Genomic DNA, 16,403 nt, shown 5'->3' on the forward strand with positions numbered 1-16,403 from the left:
AATACCTCAGTTTTAAAAACTCAGTCTTAGTGTAGAGACTGTTGAGTTGGCTTCTCTGATGAAGCATTAATAATAATAGTAATAATAGTAATAATAATAATAGTAATAATACTAATAATGATAGTAATAATAAATTATTAATTTTTCTGGTTTTTTTCCCCTTTCTTTTTGCAGGTGCTGTGAATCAGGAAAGGGATTTCAAGGGGTCTCTGCCCTCCGCGGGCAGAATCACCCCCACCGTGAATCTCCTCGAGCTTCCCTTCCCTCAGTGGGTACTATGCTCAGCGAGGAGCAACTCAGCCTTGGGTCCCCGGCCTCAGTGGCCATACCCGGCTGCCAGCTGAAGGTGAGGGGGTCAGCCCCCCTCACTGGGAAGCTTGGACGGCGAGAATTTCGCCGGGAACGAAGGCGCTTGGGTTTGGCGCCCAGCCAGCGCCTCTCAGCTGTTCGGCGGCTAATTTGACAGCCGCCGCCGCCGCCGCAAGCCGCTCGCTGAGCCGGAAAAGCCGCGCGGATCGGCTATTTGAAACGGCTGTCAGATTCGAGCGTGGGGGGGGCAGGGCCCTTACCGGCGAGCCTCCCAGAGCCTGTCAGCGGCAGAAAAAGCGGGAACGCCATTTTTGAAGGCAAGGAATCCCGCGCCCGCCATGATTGGGCGGGTAATGTTGCTCTCCGCCCAATCACTGGGCGCGACCAACTGTCACTGGGCAGCATTATGCTCTAAATTGCCTAGACGCCATTTTTCGCTGATATTTGGCCATTGACAGTCGTGTCTGTCAAGTGTCTCTTGAGCTCGCTGTTTAAAAACAACTGTGAACTGTGAGTATGGAGGAAAAGACCCTTGAGAAGTCATCTTCCCCCAGTGTATTGCCTCAGGATAAAGGCAAGGGGAAGTCCAAGGACAAATCTAAGGCCCAAGCATCTTCATCAATGAAGGAGGCAGAGAGGCGCATTAAAGCGTTGGAGCAGAGACTGGAGGCAGCCCTCTTAACTCCTAGAACCACCTCTCCCTTATTGCAGGCCAGGGATCCACCAGCCCAATGTAATTTGAGACCATCAGAGACATTATCAGAGAGGGAATGGTCTCCAGAGAGGCAGCACTTCATGCCTCAAGTGGTTCCTCCTGCTGGGCCTCAGCAACAGAGACCAGGGTCTGCCAGCCACTCATTACGGAGTGCCCCATCTGCCACCTTTACACCCACTGCGGCTGGGTTGCGTGTGGCACCTGATACCTGGCAGCAGATGTCCCCTGCCTTGCAAGGCCTCATCTCTGATGTATACTCACAAGGGATGGCTGTGGGGGTGCAACAAACTGCCCAACACCCCCGCTCTGCACAGCCCAAGAACCTGTGGGCTGCACCGCCCCCCTCGGGTATGGGGTCCTGGATGGAGGAGCCGTCTCCCCTGGAGGACATGGAAAAAGAATACGATTTTTCAGATGATGAATCAGCTCCAGATCCTCCTGTGCAAGCTGGACTTTTTAAGGCTCCCCTTTTTAAAATTCTGCTACACAAAGCTAAGCAGGTGGCAGATTTACCAGGTCCAACCAAGGCCTCCGAGGCCTCAGAGGACCCTAAGCCTTCAGCAGTGCTATTCAAGGAGCCCCAACCTGAGACTGAACATGTGCCATCCTCCGATATATTTAGGCAAAGCATCAAACGCCCATGGCAACAGCCTGCAGCAGCTCAAGGTCCTTCAGTCATCGAAAGGAAATTTTATACCTTGGATGATGACATGGACAAGCTGCTAGAATTTCCGCCCATCGATCAGCCAGTAATGACCTTGATCTCTAAGGCCTTAGTACCATCTGAGACTGGTGACAGCTTGAAGCCGGAGGATAGAAAGGCGGAAATTTTATTGAGGAAATCCCATCATATGGCTAGCTGGGCGTTTCGGGCAGCGACCGCGGCTTCATTTTTCAATAGGGCCTCCATAATGTGGTTACAGGAGGTACAGGCCCGCCCAGGTCCGGAAGAAGGTCGCTTACGTCAGGACCTCAGTAAATTATTGGCAGCTGCGGAGTTTTCTGCGGATGCAACTCTCCATGCCGCAAAGTTTTCGGCTAGAGGGATGGCGGCGTCACTTGCATCCAGACGCCTCCTGTGGCTGAGGAGTTGGCCAGCGGACCTGAAGTCCAAGTGGAACCTGGCATCATCTCCATACCAAGGGGAGAAGCTCTTTGGAGAAGCCTTGGACCCTGTCCTCATCGAGGATAAGGACAAACGTAAGACCCTCCCTAGAGCATACCGGCGCCAGGAGCGTAGACCCAATCCTTACGCTCGCCGTCAGCCCTTTCGTTGGGATTCCTCTTCCTCGGCGAGTCAAGGTAATAGGTCATACACCCAAAATCAGTATGGCCAGCCCACCTTTAGAGGGGACCGAGCGGCCTTTCAGGATAGGCCCAGAGGATACCAGCAGTCTCGGCGTCCTTTTAGAGGGAACCAACGTGGCTTCAGGCGCACAAAATGACTTGGCTCCATTACAGCCCATAGGAGGCAAACTTCAACGCTTCAGTGCCTCCTGGAGAATTACCTCCACCGACAAGTGGGCAAGGGCCACAATATCAAGAGGACTGCGCCTGGAATTCTTGCAGCCCCCGCCAAACCGGTTTGTCACCTGTCCACTAACGCGAGACCCACTCAAAAGACGTCATCTTCAATGGTTTCTCCTCCCGGCCCAGAGGGACAAGATGAGTCACTCCCACCGAAAGGTGCGACTCCCAGCTTCGGTCAAGCAGTCGCTGGCATGGTGGTTGTCCCCAGCCTTGATCCAGGGTTCTCCTCTTCGCAGCCACGAGCGTGTGATCATCACAACAGACGCGAGCTTGTCGGGCTGGGGCGCTCATATGGGGCCTCATATAGCTCAGGGCCTGTGGTGTCAGGAGGACTTAACCCAGGTCAATATCAACGTTCTCGAACTCAGAGCGGTTTTCTTAGCCCTTCAGGCCTTCGCTCCCTGGGTTCAAGACAGGCATGTCCTGGTTCTGACGGACAACGTGGCCACAAAAGCCCACCTGAACCATCAAGGAGGTACCAGATCTCATCGCCTCATGACTCAAGCCACGGACCTCTTCGATTGGGCCGAATCTCATCTGGCCTCTCTGACGGCGGAGCATATTGCCGGGACCAGCAATGCGCAGGCGGACTGGCTGAGCAGGTCCACTCTGGATCCTTCGGAGTGGCAGCTGGACCCTGCACTCTTCAAGCAGATAGTGCTACGATTTGGTCTTCCATTGGTGGACCTCTTCGCAACCCCAGCAAACACCCAATTGCAGAGGTTTTTCTCCCGGTTTCCGACTCCAGGGGCGGAGGGGGTCAACGCCCTATGGTCACCATGGCCCCAGGGGTTACTGTATGCCTTTCCCCCCACGTGTCTTATTCAACGGATATTAGACAAGACAATTCGGGAGGGGGTGGAAATGATCTTGGTGGCTCCCTATTGGCCGAGACGGCCTTGGTTTGCAGACCTAGTAGCCCTGTCGGTGTCTTCCCCGTGGAGGATTCCAGATTCCGAGGTAGTGTTGGTTCAGGGGTCAGTTTGCCATCCGGACCCTCAGTGGTTCAAACTGACCGCCTGGCACTTGAAAGGGCGGGTCTGAGACAGCAAGCCTTACCAGACGAGGTTATATCCACCATACAGGCAGCACGTCGCCCATCTACGGTAAGACTCTACCAGTCCACTTGGGCGGCCTTCTGTAAGTTTTGTTCGGATCACCAGCTTAACCCGGGGGAGGCTTCGGTTGTGTCAATCTTACGATTCCTACAGTCAGGGGTGGAGAAAGGGTTAGCCCCAAATACCTTGAAAAGGCATTTAGCGGCTCTGGCAACCATCATCCGGGTACCCCACGCTCGCTCCCTGGCACAGGATCCTTGGATTAGGGATTTTATTAAGGGCGCGATTAACACTCATGCGCCTCCAGTGCATAGGTTCCCGACGTGGGACCTTTCCCTAGTACTCAAGGCGTTGACAGCCCCTCCTTTCGAGCCAATGAGGACGATTCCAGTACGATTGCTCTCCTTAAAGACTGCCTTTTTAGTGGCAATTACGTCGGCACGCAGAGTGTCGGAGCTGTCGGCCCTGTCTACGCGTGCAGATTTATGTATATTCCACCCTGATCGGGTAGTGTTAAGGTTGGACCCTACATTTATCCCCAAAATTAACTCTGGGTTTCATAGGGCTCAAGAGTTAGTCTTGCCAGACTTTTGCACACATGGACAGCACCCTCTCGAGCTGAGATGGCACAAGGTAGATGTTCGGAGGGCCTTGAAAATCTACATCAGACGGACTGGACATTTCAGGAAATCTGAGCGGCTGTTTGTGTCCTTTGGTCAGCGATCAATGGGTCTGGCAGTGTCGGCTAAATCCATCAGTCGCTGGCTGAAAGACTGTATTGAGGAGGCTTACAAAGCCCGGTCTCAGGTACCACCAACCGGGGTAACAGCGCATTCCACTAGAAGTGCAGCCACTTCAGTGGCTTGGAGGACTCAGGCGTCCATTGAGGACATTTGCAGGGCGGCTACGTGGGCGTCTCCTAATACCTTCATACGCCATTACAAACTGGACTCAGTAGCTTCGGCGGAAGCTTCGTTTGGGAGACGGGTTTTGCAGCAAGTGTGTTCAACTCCTGCGACCGTAGCTCAGCCTTTTCCCTCCCATGGGTAGTAATCTTTGGCATATCCCATGTTGGACTCTCCTTCCAGATGCAGTGGAGAAGAACCGTTGTACATACCTGAACGGTCTTCTCGATGCACTGGAAGGAGAGTCCAAACCCACCCGGCATGGTTGTTTCGCCAAGTCGCTGGAGTTTGGGATTCAATTTACACTGTTATGAGGTTATATGGTTGTTGTTCAATAAACAGGTTATCCTTAAACTGGCTTCGTTTTTAAAACTGAGGTATTGGGGGCTGCTAAGGGGCGGTGACTACCTCATATTTAAATATTTAAATTAACTCAGTCTCTACCAATAAGATTGGTGAATTACCCATGTTGGACTCTCCTTCCAGTGCATCGAGAAGACCGTTCAGGTATGTACAACGGTTCTTTTAGACTTATGCATGGTTAGTTTTCTAGTCCCACCTTAGACATGAAAAACCGACTGGGTGACATTGGTCCAGTCACATACTCTCTCAGCCCAGCCCATCTTGTAAAGTGGTTGCGGGGAAAATAGGAGGAGGGATCATTTGGTTTGTTTGCTGCCTTGAGTTATTTATAAACAACAATAAAGATAGGATAAAACTCAAACAATAAAATGTAACTTGATTTGATCAAATTACACCAGCAGTATGTTTCTGACTATGTGAGTTTCTCGTAAGATGTATTTACAATGGATCCTTCCAATAATATCATAAATCCTTTGTTCTTTGAAAATGACCCGCTTTCCTACTTTGAATGTACTATCTGTATACAGTTTTGCCCTTTTATTTCAAATGATCCTGAAAATGGAATGAATTACCAAATGTTTCATAAATTATAATGAACAGATTTTTATTCTTTGATTAGACAACTTACAACTCTGTCGTCTCCATTCCGACAACTATAGTTCATAAAATCATATGCCCTACCTGTTAGTGAATACTTCTCTAACTGTCCTACCTGTTAGTGACTACTTCACCTTCAACCGTAACAACACTCAAGCACGAAATAGATTTAAACTAAATGGGAACCGTTCCAAACTATACTGCAAAAAATACGACTTCAGCAATAGAATGCTGGAATGCACTACCTGACTCTGTGGTTTCTACTCCTAACCCTAAAACCTTTAACCTTACACTATCTACAGTTGACCTCTCCCCCCTTTCTAAGAGGTCTGTAAGGGGCATGCATAAGCACACCATTGTGCCTACCATCCCTGTCTTACTGTTCTGTTGTCTTCTATCATTACTTTTTATCATTACTTATCTAATGTTTTATTTGTATAAATTACCATCCTGTAATTGTTTGACAAATGCATAAATAAAATAATAAATAAATAAAATAAAAATATTGACCTGCAAATGAGGTAGGAGCAGGAACATCACTTGTCCAAGGAGTTGTTTGCTTCAATGCAGCTTTACAAAGTGTAGTGGTGCCCTGATTCTTTTTTGCATTGCACCACTGCCTCAATCCTATGTTTGGAGTCAAGGTGGCTCTGCAATCCAGCATCCTTTTGCCCACCCTTTCAGCCTACCATAATGGGTAGTTACAAACAAGCAGTTAGCAGGCCATTTAAAACCCTCTACTAGCCCCCAAAAGCTGTGCTGTGTTATTTTATGTATGCACTTAATTTTGTGATGCTCAGCCTGAATGGCAATAGGCAGCGAAGATATTGCTGACAAAACTATCTTTACTTGGGACAGGATAACTTCGGAAATGACTTGCCAGCTGTGGAGGCAGCAAAGAAGAAGCATGAAGCCATTGAGACGGACACAGCTGCCTATAAAGAACGGGTACAGGCCATAGAGGAGGTGGCCAAGGAACTGGAGGTAGAGAATTACCATGACATCAAGCGCATCAATGCTCGCAAGGACAGTATCCTGCGACTCTGGGAGTACCTCTTGGAACTGCTGCAAGCACGGCGCCAGAGGCTGCAGATGAATCTGACACTGCAGCAGCTGTTTCAGGACATGCTGCATAGCATCGACTGGATAGAGGAGATGAAAGTAAGGAGGCGCCCGGATAGGACTTGGGGGATTGCTGGAGATAATTTGGAAAATGGGGATAGAGGCCCAAGTGCTGCATTATAATACTGGTTTAAGTTATTGATCTGTGTAAGGAATCTTACCAGGCTCCTTAAAAACTGATAAAAATATATATAACGAAAAGCAACACCTCAGACTGATAAATGAGCCACTTCATTAGCATTGATTATACTAGCCAGTTTCCTTAAAAATATTTTACATTTTTACAAACTGTTTAGACAGCTACTTTGAAATACCTCGTGATTAAGGCATCTTATCAGACTGGTACCCGCCAGCTGCATGGTTTCTCTGTTCTGAATTTGCTGTACTTTCTGTTCGTTGTTCAGAAGCACCATCAGGTAGAGCATTTGTTAATAATTTGACAGGATGTCACAGAATAACAGAGTTGGGAGGGAACTTGGAGGTCTTTTAGTCCAATCCCTTGCTCAAGAGGGAGGGATCTTGGAGGTCTTTTAGTCCAATCCCTTGCTCAAGAGGGAAACTGATTTCAGACAAATGGTTGGCCAATCTCTTCTTAGAAACCTCCAGTGCTGGAGCACCTACAACTCCTGGAGTCAAGTCGTTCCATTGATTAATTGCTCTAACTCAGTGATTTTCAACCTTTTTTGAGCCGCGGCACATTTTTTACATTTACGAAATCCTGGGACACATTGAGCTGGGGAGGGGGGGCGGCTAAAAAAAGTTTGGACAAAAAAATTATCTCTCTCTCTTCCTCCCCTTCGCTCTATTTCTTTCTCCCTCCCTCCCCTTCGCTCTATTTCTTTCTCCCTCCCTCTTTCTCTCCCTTCCTTCCTCATTCTTTCTCTCTCTCCATCCCTTTCTCTTCCTTCCTTCCTCTCTTTTTTGCTCTCTTCCTCTCTCCCTCCATACGTCCCTCTATGTCTTTCTCTCTCTCTCCTTCCCTCCCTCTCTCTCTCTTGCTTTCTTTCTTTCTCTTTCTTTCTCTCTCTCTCTCTTTCTTTCTCTTGTTCTCTTTCTCTCTCTCTTGCTTTCTTTCTCTCTTGTTCTCTTTCTCTCTCGCTCGCTCTTTCTCTCTCTTGCTTTCTTTCTCTCTTGCTCTTTCTCTCTCTTGCTTTCTTTCTGTCTTTCTTTCTCTCTCTCTTGGTTTCCTTCTCTCTCTCTTGGTTTCCTTCTCTCTGAGCTTTGCGGCACACCTGACCATGTCTCACGGCACACTAGTGTGCCACGGCACACTGGTTGAAAAACACTGCTCTAACTGTCAGGAAATTTCTCCTTAGTTCTAGGTTGGTTCTCTTCTTGATTAGTTTCCATTCATTGCTCCCTTCAGGTGCTTTGGAGAACAGTTGACTTAGCAGACATCAGGGGTGAAATGCTCCCGGTTTGCTCGTGCCTGTCGGTTGTCGGAGAGCCGGTTTCAAAGGGAGTTCAAGGTCCTTCTGCTCAGACACCACCATTTGGGTTCTGTTACCCTCTGTGCATGCACAGAATGCTTTATGCATGTACAGATGGTAAAAGAACCCAAATGGCGTCGTCTGGGCAGTGGGTGGAGCTTCGTGCTCCCTTTGCACCTGGTTCTCCGACTGCTAACAGGCACGAGCGAACCGGGAGCATTTCACCCCTGATGTCTGCCAATTGCTTCGGCACCGTGGGGTGTAATCCCATAGGGATACAATTTGGGAGTACATGGGAGCACAATTTCCATTGTTTCGAGAAAGCCCGCCTCTGTTTCTCCATCCAATTTGTCTTCCTAAGTGTCTTCTCCAACAGGTTTCAGAATGCCATGTTATAATTAATAATAATAATAATAATAATAATAATAATAATAATAATAATAATAATTTATTGGATTTGTATGCCGCCCCTCTCCATAGACTGGGGCGGCTAACAACAATGATAAAAACAGCATGTGACAATCCAATAATAAAACAACTAAAAACCCTTATTATAAAACCAAACATACACACAGACATATCTCAACTCCCCCATGCCTGGCAGTATAAATGAGTTTTGAGTAGTTTACGAAAGACAGGGAGGGTGGGGGCAATTCTAATCTCCGGGGGAAGTTGGTTCCAGAGGGCTGGAGCTGCCACAGAGAAGGCTCTTCCCCTGGGGCCCGCCAAACGACATTGTTTAGTCGACGGGACCTGGAGAAGGCCAACTCTTTGGGACCTTATCGGTCGCTGGGATTCGTGCGGTAGCAGGCGGTTCCGGAGGTAGTCCCATAGGAAGAGACAGCTGTGTGCCCATAAATTTATCTGTCCCTGAATTGTTTTTCTTAAACATAAATTGTTTCTGTTTCTTTTCTCAGGTTCATCCTAAACCACTATTCATGAAAAAGAAAAAGAGGTGGTGGGATGGTCAAAGGTCTACTCCATACTTTGTTTAAAAGAAAAGAAAATTCAGTTTTTTTAAATATATTTTTTTCAGGTAAAACTTTCATCTCCTGAAACTGGGAAGCATCTGTTGGAAGCAGAAGACTTGCTTCAGAAGCATAAGTTGATGGAGGCTGACATGGCTATTCAGGCAGAGAAGATTCATGCTGTCAATGCAGCTGCCCTGAAATTTGCCAATGGAGATGGTAAGTGTTTGCCAAATTGCTAAGAATGAGCATATCATTGGGGTTTGTATCTATATAAAAGGAGAAGGGATGAAGAAGGACAGCCTATATTTAGCCTCTGGAAAGTTTCCTTTTTTCCTTGGTTGCTTGAAGTGAATGCTTGTATACACTTTGTCAATATTTTTATTGATTGATTGAATGAATTGCTAGCTGTATAATTCATTACATTCAATTAGAATCTCTTGATTCTGAGCTTGAGAATCATAGGTGATGGACATGTGCTTTAGAATTATAGCTGAGTGTTTATGGATTTTTGGTTCCTGGAATGTGAACACAAGGCCTGAATGATGTAGCTTGAATGATACTGGAATGATTTCTATAGTGCTGCTTAGTGTAGTAATTGCCAGTTTTTGCTAATTTCTTCCATAGTTTCAATTTTCTCCCTGAAATATAGAGAACATGACATATATTCAGTATGGCATTTATAAATAATATATTTTTTTATTATATTAATATATTATATGATTACTTGTGGCATCACTTATAAAAAGCTTCTGCTGCTAGTTAGAAAGAAAGAAAGAAAGGGGGGAAAGGGAGAAAAGCCTTGAACTTGTTTTATTATAATAAAATATTTCTTCTAATATAATAATAATTATAAATAATTTCTTCTAATATAATAATTATATGATTATATCTCCTGGTGCACCTCTATAATAAGACTTGTCATGTCCTTTTAAATACCGTATTTATATTCAGTAAAATTATCAGAAAAGGTGCCAGTCTTTTTAAACAAACACACCACTATTGCTTAAATATTCTCCCTTTTATTTTTGGCTTGATTTGCATGGTTTCTCTTCCAAATTGCAAGTCATAAATTTCCAGATTTTTTTTTAACCAGCAAAAATGACAGTTATTCTTCACATTTATTGATTGATTGATTGATTGATTGATTGGATTTGTATGCCGCCCCTCTCCATGGACTGGGGGCGGCTATTTATTGTATGAATTATGCCCAGAAGTTTAAACCATAAGATTATCTATGTAAAGGAAAGTCTGTTATGTATTAGAACTACTTGTAATTTTTGCCTACATACCATGTGCAGGTTATCAGCCATGTGATCCCAAAATAATTCGTGATCGTGTGAACCTCCTGGAACTTTACTACCGAGAGCTGATTGCTTTGGCTGCAAAGAGGAAAGCTCGTCTTGATCAATCCAAGCGCCAGTGGAAGTTCTTTTGGGAACTGGATGAAGCCGAAAGTTGGATCAGGGAGAAAGAGCAGATCTATTCTTCCCTGGACTATGGGAAGGACCTCACCAGTATCCTCATTTTACAGAGGAAACATAAAGCTTTCGAGGATGAGCTGCGTGGCCTAGGGGCCCATCTGAAGCAGACCATCAGGGAGGGAGAAAGCATGATTGCCGAGAAGCATTTTGGAGCGTCAAAAATCTGCAGCAGGATTGAAGAAGTGAAAGCTATTTGGTCCCAGTTGCAAGAATTGGCAGCTTTCCGCAAGAAGAACTTACACGATGCGGAAAGCTTCTTCCAGTTCCAGGTAGACGCAGATGACTTGATGGCCTGGCTCCAAGATGCTAATCGGCTGGTCTCCAGTGATGATGTGGGGCATGATGAATATTCCACTCAAGCCCTGGTTAAAAAGCACAGAGATCTCTTGGACGAGGTAGCAAACAATAAGAAAATTATGGACAACCTGAATAGGCAAGCCCAGAGCTTCCCTGCTGAATTCCGGGATGTTCCAGGATTTGAGAACAGACTCATGGCTATAAAGACAATGTACAATGAGGTGGTGTCCCTGGCAGACCTGCGCAGGCAGAAGCTACAGGATGCTTTGGATCTCTATACTATATTAAGCGAGACAGATGCATGTGAGCTTTGGATGAGCGAGAAAGAGAAATGGCTGGAACATATGGAGATTCCAGACACCTTAGAAGATCTGGATGTCATACAACATAGGTAGACAATGTCATTTTTTAAAACTGGATTCTCCTTTATCTATCTATCTATCTATCTATCTATCTATCTCTATCTATCTATCTATCTATCTATCTATCTATCTATCTTATCTATCTATCCTATCTATCTATCTATCTCTATCTATCTATCTATCTCTATCTATCTATCTATCTATCTATCTTATCTATCTATCCTATCTATCTATCTATCTATCTATCTCTATCTATCTATCTATCTATCTATCTATCTATCTTATCTATCTATCTATCTATCTCTATCTATCTATCTATCTATCTATCTTATCTATCTATCTTATCTATCTATCTATCTATCTATCTATCTATCTATCTATCTATCTATCTATCTATTTTGTCCAATACATAATACACATTGAGGAGAAAGATATGTAATAATATAAGTAAAGAAAAGAATAGAAGAAAAGATATAAAAGTATAGGTGAACATATTTGAAATGAAGAAAAGATAAATTAGATAAGGAGAGACAATTGGACAGGGGACGGAAGGCACACTGGTGCACTTATGCACGCCCCTTACTGACCTCTAAGGAACCTGGAGAGGTCAATCGTGGATAGTCTAAGGGAAAAATGTTTGGGGTTAGGAGTTGACACTACTGAGTCAGGTAATGAGTTCCACGCTTTGACAACTCGGTTGCTGAAGTCATATTTTTTACAGTCAAGTTTGGGGCGGTTAATATTAAGTTTGAATCTCTTGCGTGCTCTTGTGTTGTTGCGATTGAAGCTGAAATAGTTTCAGGATGTGTGTGGAAAACAGATTGCATTTTAGGTCATATTTATGCAGAAGTATTGAACATTCAAAACAGTTCACAAACTTTTAAGCAGAGTATGTGTAACCCCAATTTACATACGTGAGACAAAAATATTTTGCAGTGTGACTCTGCAACAATGTTTACCTGCCAAAGACAGGCATGAAAGGTGATAGGGGGATTACTACCACAAAAATTCAAAGTATGAATACCTGACTTGATTCCTTCAGCATAAACACAGACCTTCTTTCACAAAAGTATAAATAGAATCCTAAATTCAAAAATAATTCAGCAGTAGTCAGAGACTAACTATTAACTTTTCTGAATAGTGAATCAAGGTGAACAGCAGTGAAACACAAGCTCTGTTTGTTGATTTAGCATCCCCAAGAATTATGGTACTCTTTTTTGAAGATAACAAACAGTCTTAGCTGTAAAACCCTCACTAGCTGTAAAACCCTCACTAGCACAATTATATGTTAGTGGATATATCAAAGAATTCTTTTTTAGGAACAGATTAACATACGATTTTCCTACTGTTGGTATATATAAACACAATTTGCAGCTGAAATTGACAGAGAGAGGTAACTTGTTTATTTATGAATGAATGATCCAATCAGTTAATCAGGGGCAGGTATAGATTACTGTACTTTAATGTTATTTCTGAAGGCTACTTCATGTACTATTAAATCTACATTGAGTAAATTGTGAACTGTTATCTGAGATAAAAGTAGTATGCATTTTGCAGTGGTAATCAGAATGACTAATAGTGCATGTTTAGGTAGCAAAAATCACGCACAATTTTCATCTGCACAGAGTTTCCCAATACTGTTTTCTTGATAGGAAATGTAAAATGAAATTAAAAGGATAACAGTGAAGAACTGATAAACATTCAGAAGTCTGGACAGCCCTAAGTAACTCATTATCTTTACATATCCAGAAATTAAACTTATTATATATACATGCATCAGAACATATCTCTGCAGTCTAAGACATGAAAACAGGTTTTTTTTTCCAGGTGCTGCTTTTAAGCTTAGATTCTCCTCTTTCTAGACACAATCTAGATACTGTGCATGAGATATGATCCTTGTTGTCACTGTCATTTTACATACAAGATTCCTCATTTAATAATAATAATTGAGATCAGAATTTCCATCAATAAATGCCATGGTTGTAAAGTACAACGCCATGACTGCCCTGCTTAGCAATAGAAAGTATGGCCTTTCCAGTTGTTGTCATTAAATGAATCACCATGGATTGTTAAGTAAACACTTAGACACCATTTGTGATCTCCTGCTGGCTTCCCCAGTGATTTTGCTTGTAAGAAGCTCGCTAACAAAGTTGCAAATTGGGATCACAGGATGCTGCAAACTAATAACTGCAAGCCGGGTACCAATCCAATTGGATTGTGATCATGTGACCATGAGGATGCTGCAATAAATGTGAGTACATAGACCATTCATAGGTATCACTGTAACCAGCACCACTGTAAGTTTGAACGGTCATTGAACGAATGGTTGTTAATTTAGGGACCACCTGTATATTATACATGACTGGAACTCTAGTTGGCATTTCATGCCAGGTTTTTATATGGTGGATTTGGTTTCATTTATTCATTCAAAGTGGTTGTTTTTTTGCAGGTTTGATATTTTGGAGCAAGAAATAAACAGTCTGGCTTCCCAGATTGAAGGGGTCAATAGAGCTGCTAGTGCCCTAATAGAAAGTGGCCATCCACGCAGTGGGAAAGTGAGGCAGTGCCAAGAGCATCTGAATGCTAGGTAATAGATTCTCTTATTTTTGTCCAACGTTTTCTTCACTGTTGTTTTCCAAATATTGCTATGAATTGTTCTGTCCCTTTATTACACAGATTGCAAATGCTCATAACACTCTTCTTTAATAACTTTATTCATCACAGTTGTCGTCCAAATAATCAAATAATCATGTCACCTCCAGCTAATTTCGTTAGCTCATGGCAACACTGCATTCCAATCTCAGGTCTATGATTTAATTGCTCTGGGACCTGCGCCAAGACTAAATCATAGAAACATGGAAGATTGATGGCAGAAAAAGACCTCATGGTCCATCTAGTCTGCCCTTATACTATTTTGTGTATTTTATCTTAGAATGGATATATGTTTATCCCAGGCATGTTTAAATTCAGTTACTGTGGATTTACCAACCACGTCTGCTGGAAATTTGTTCCAATCATCTACTTCTCTTTCAGTAAAATAATATTTTCTCACGTTGCTTCTGATCTTTCCCCCAACTAACCTCAGATTGTGGCCCCTTGTTCTTGTGTTCACTTTCCTATTAAAAACACATCCCTCCTGAACCTTATTTAACCTGTTAACGTATTTCAATGTTTCAATCATGTCCCCCCTTTCCCTTCCGTCCTCCAGAGTATACAGATTGAGTTCATTAAGTCTTTCCTGATACGTTTTATGCTTAAGACCTTCCACCATTTTTGTAGCCTGTCTTTGGACCCGTTCAATTTTATTAATATATTTTTGTAGGTGAGGTCTCCAGAACGGAACACAGTATTCCAAATGTGGTCATTACTTTCATTACTGTCATTAAATCATTACTGTCCCAGATGGATAAAATTCCACATACATCACGAACATGTCCACATGTCATAGAAGAGCCAACTTTGCCTACCGCTGGTCTAAGCAAACAAGATGGATGAGGGAATGCCGTTTGTTTATCCATCATCTAGTGATGGCAATTCCCTCCCCCCATTTCTCTTCCACCATATAATGCATTGCTCCCAAAGATAGATTTATGGAAAAGAGAAGGAAAGGCAGGTCAAATATGTATCTCTATGGAGAAACAAGGTTTTTCTCTATGCTTATTTTGGAATAAATAAATATACTTCAAAGGCCAGATTATGTACGGTATCAAATTCTGCCACATACCTCCCAGCGGCCAGTCAGGGCCCACAGAATTGGTCTTCTCAAGATGCCTTTGGCCAAACAATATCAGCTGGCGGGACCGCATGGGAGGGCCTTCTCTGTGGTGGCTCTGGCTCTATGGAATCAACTCCCCATTGAGATCCGCATGATCCACACCATCCTGGTCTTCCGAAAGGCTGTGAAAACATGGTTTTGTTGGCAGGCCTGGAGCCAGTGAATGATGTCATCTTGTCCCAGCTGAATGGATATGAATGTTTTAATATTAAGGGTTTTAGAATTGTTTCTATTTTGTTTCTACTTTGCTTTATATTGTTGTTTGCAGCCCAGAGTTCGACTTTCTGATCGACAAGCTCAGCGCCTTAGCCACTGAACCACAGCATCGATCTATCTTAAAGAAAGGGCATTTATTTCATCACAAAAATTGCTTTATTTTGTTTTGTGTCCTAGGTGGAAGGTCTTCCAGGAAATGGTGGCTCAAAGGCGAAAAGCTGTTGATTTTGCACTCAGCCTCCACAATTATTGTGTTGATTGTGAGGAAACCAGGAAATGGATCCTGGAAAAAACCAAAGTCATTGAATCTACCCAGGACCTTGGTAAAAACCTGGCAGGCATGATTGCCATGCAGAGGAAATTGTATGGCATTGAACGTGACCTAGCAGCCATTCAAGCCAGGCTTGCTGTCCTGCAGAAGGAGGCCCATCGGCTTGCTGAAGAGCAGCCTGATTTAGCCGATGATATCTATAGTCGACTGACAGCCGTCTCTGGGGTCTGGCTGGACCTGCAAAATACTTTACAGTCCCAGGAGGCTTCCCTTGGAGAGGCCAGCAAGTTGCACAAGTTTTTGCAAGACTTAGACGACTTCCAAGCGTGGCTCTTCAAGGCACAAAAAGCTGTTGCTTCGGAAGAGGTGCCCAACTCCTTGGTGGAAGCCGAGCATCTCTTGCAGCATCACGCTACCGTTAAGGAAGAGATTGATCACCACAAAGACGTTTACAGCAACGTTAAGAAGATAGGAGACAGAGTAACTCAGGATCAGACAGATACAGAGTACCGGCAGCTGAAGCAGCGGCTAGAGGGCATGGAGACAGGCTGGAATGCTTTGTGTAAAATGTGGGACACTAGGGAGAAATTCCTCAACCACTGTCTTGGCTTCCAAGAATTTCTTAAAGATGCAAAACAAGCGGAAATCATCCTTACCAATCAGGTAATGTGTTTCAACACCGTGTCACAAGTTTGCATCCTGGTCCTTGAGTATTGTGAGTGTTTTGTTGTTCAGTAATAAGAAATCACATTTGCAGACTTGGTCATATACACGTATGTACAAATATCCTTGATTCATGATGACCACCAGGAAACCCAAAATTTATGTTGGTTAAGTGAGACATTGATTAAGTGTGAATTTTAAATTTTGCCCTTTATGTCACCTAAGCATATCAAATGGCCCAAGAAGGTCACTATTAAGCACCACTTATATTATTTATTTATTTATTTGCATATATTCAGAAACAGAAAAAAAGCTAAAAGCTATGTTTAGTAGCTGGC

General features: G+C 43.8%; 1 protein-coding gene across 5 annotated transcripts in view; it reads left to right on the plus strand.

Annotated features, from left to right (window-relative positions):
- The window catches only part of SPTB (spectrin beta, erythrocytic), a 150,971-nt gene that overhangs the window by 78,616 nt on the left and 55,952 nt on the right, over nt 1–16,403 (plus strand). For all 5 annotated transcript variants that reach the window (XM_070728312.1, XM_070728320.1, XM_070728334.1 and 2 more), the window contains 5 exons: nt 6,336–6,638; nt 9,066–9,216; nt 10,299–11,169; nt 13,590–13,727; nt 15,309–16,065. In XM_070728312.1, the coding sequence (XP_070584413.1) occupies nt 6,336–6,638; nt 9,066–9,216; nt 10,299–11,169; nt 13,590–13,727; nt 15,309–16,065 (2,220 nt within the window). The remainder of the gene's footprint in view (nt 1–6,335; nt 6,639–9,065; nt 9,217–10,298; nt 11,170–13,589; nt 13,728–15,308; nt 16,066–16,403) is intronic.

This window comes from Erythrolamprus reginae, chromosome 1 (genome assembly GCF_031021105.1).
Source record: "Erythrolamprus reginae isolate rEryReg1 chromosome 1, rEryReg1.hap1, whole genome shotgun sequence".
NCBI lineage: Eukaryota > Metazoa > Chordata > Lepidosauria > Squamata > Dipsadidae > Erythrolamprus > Erythrolamprus reginae.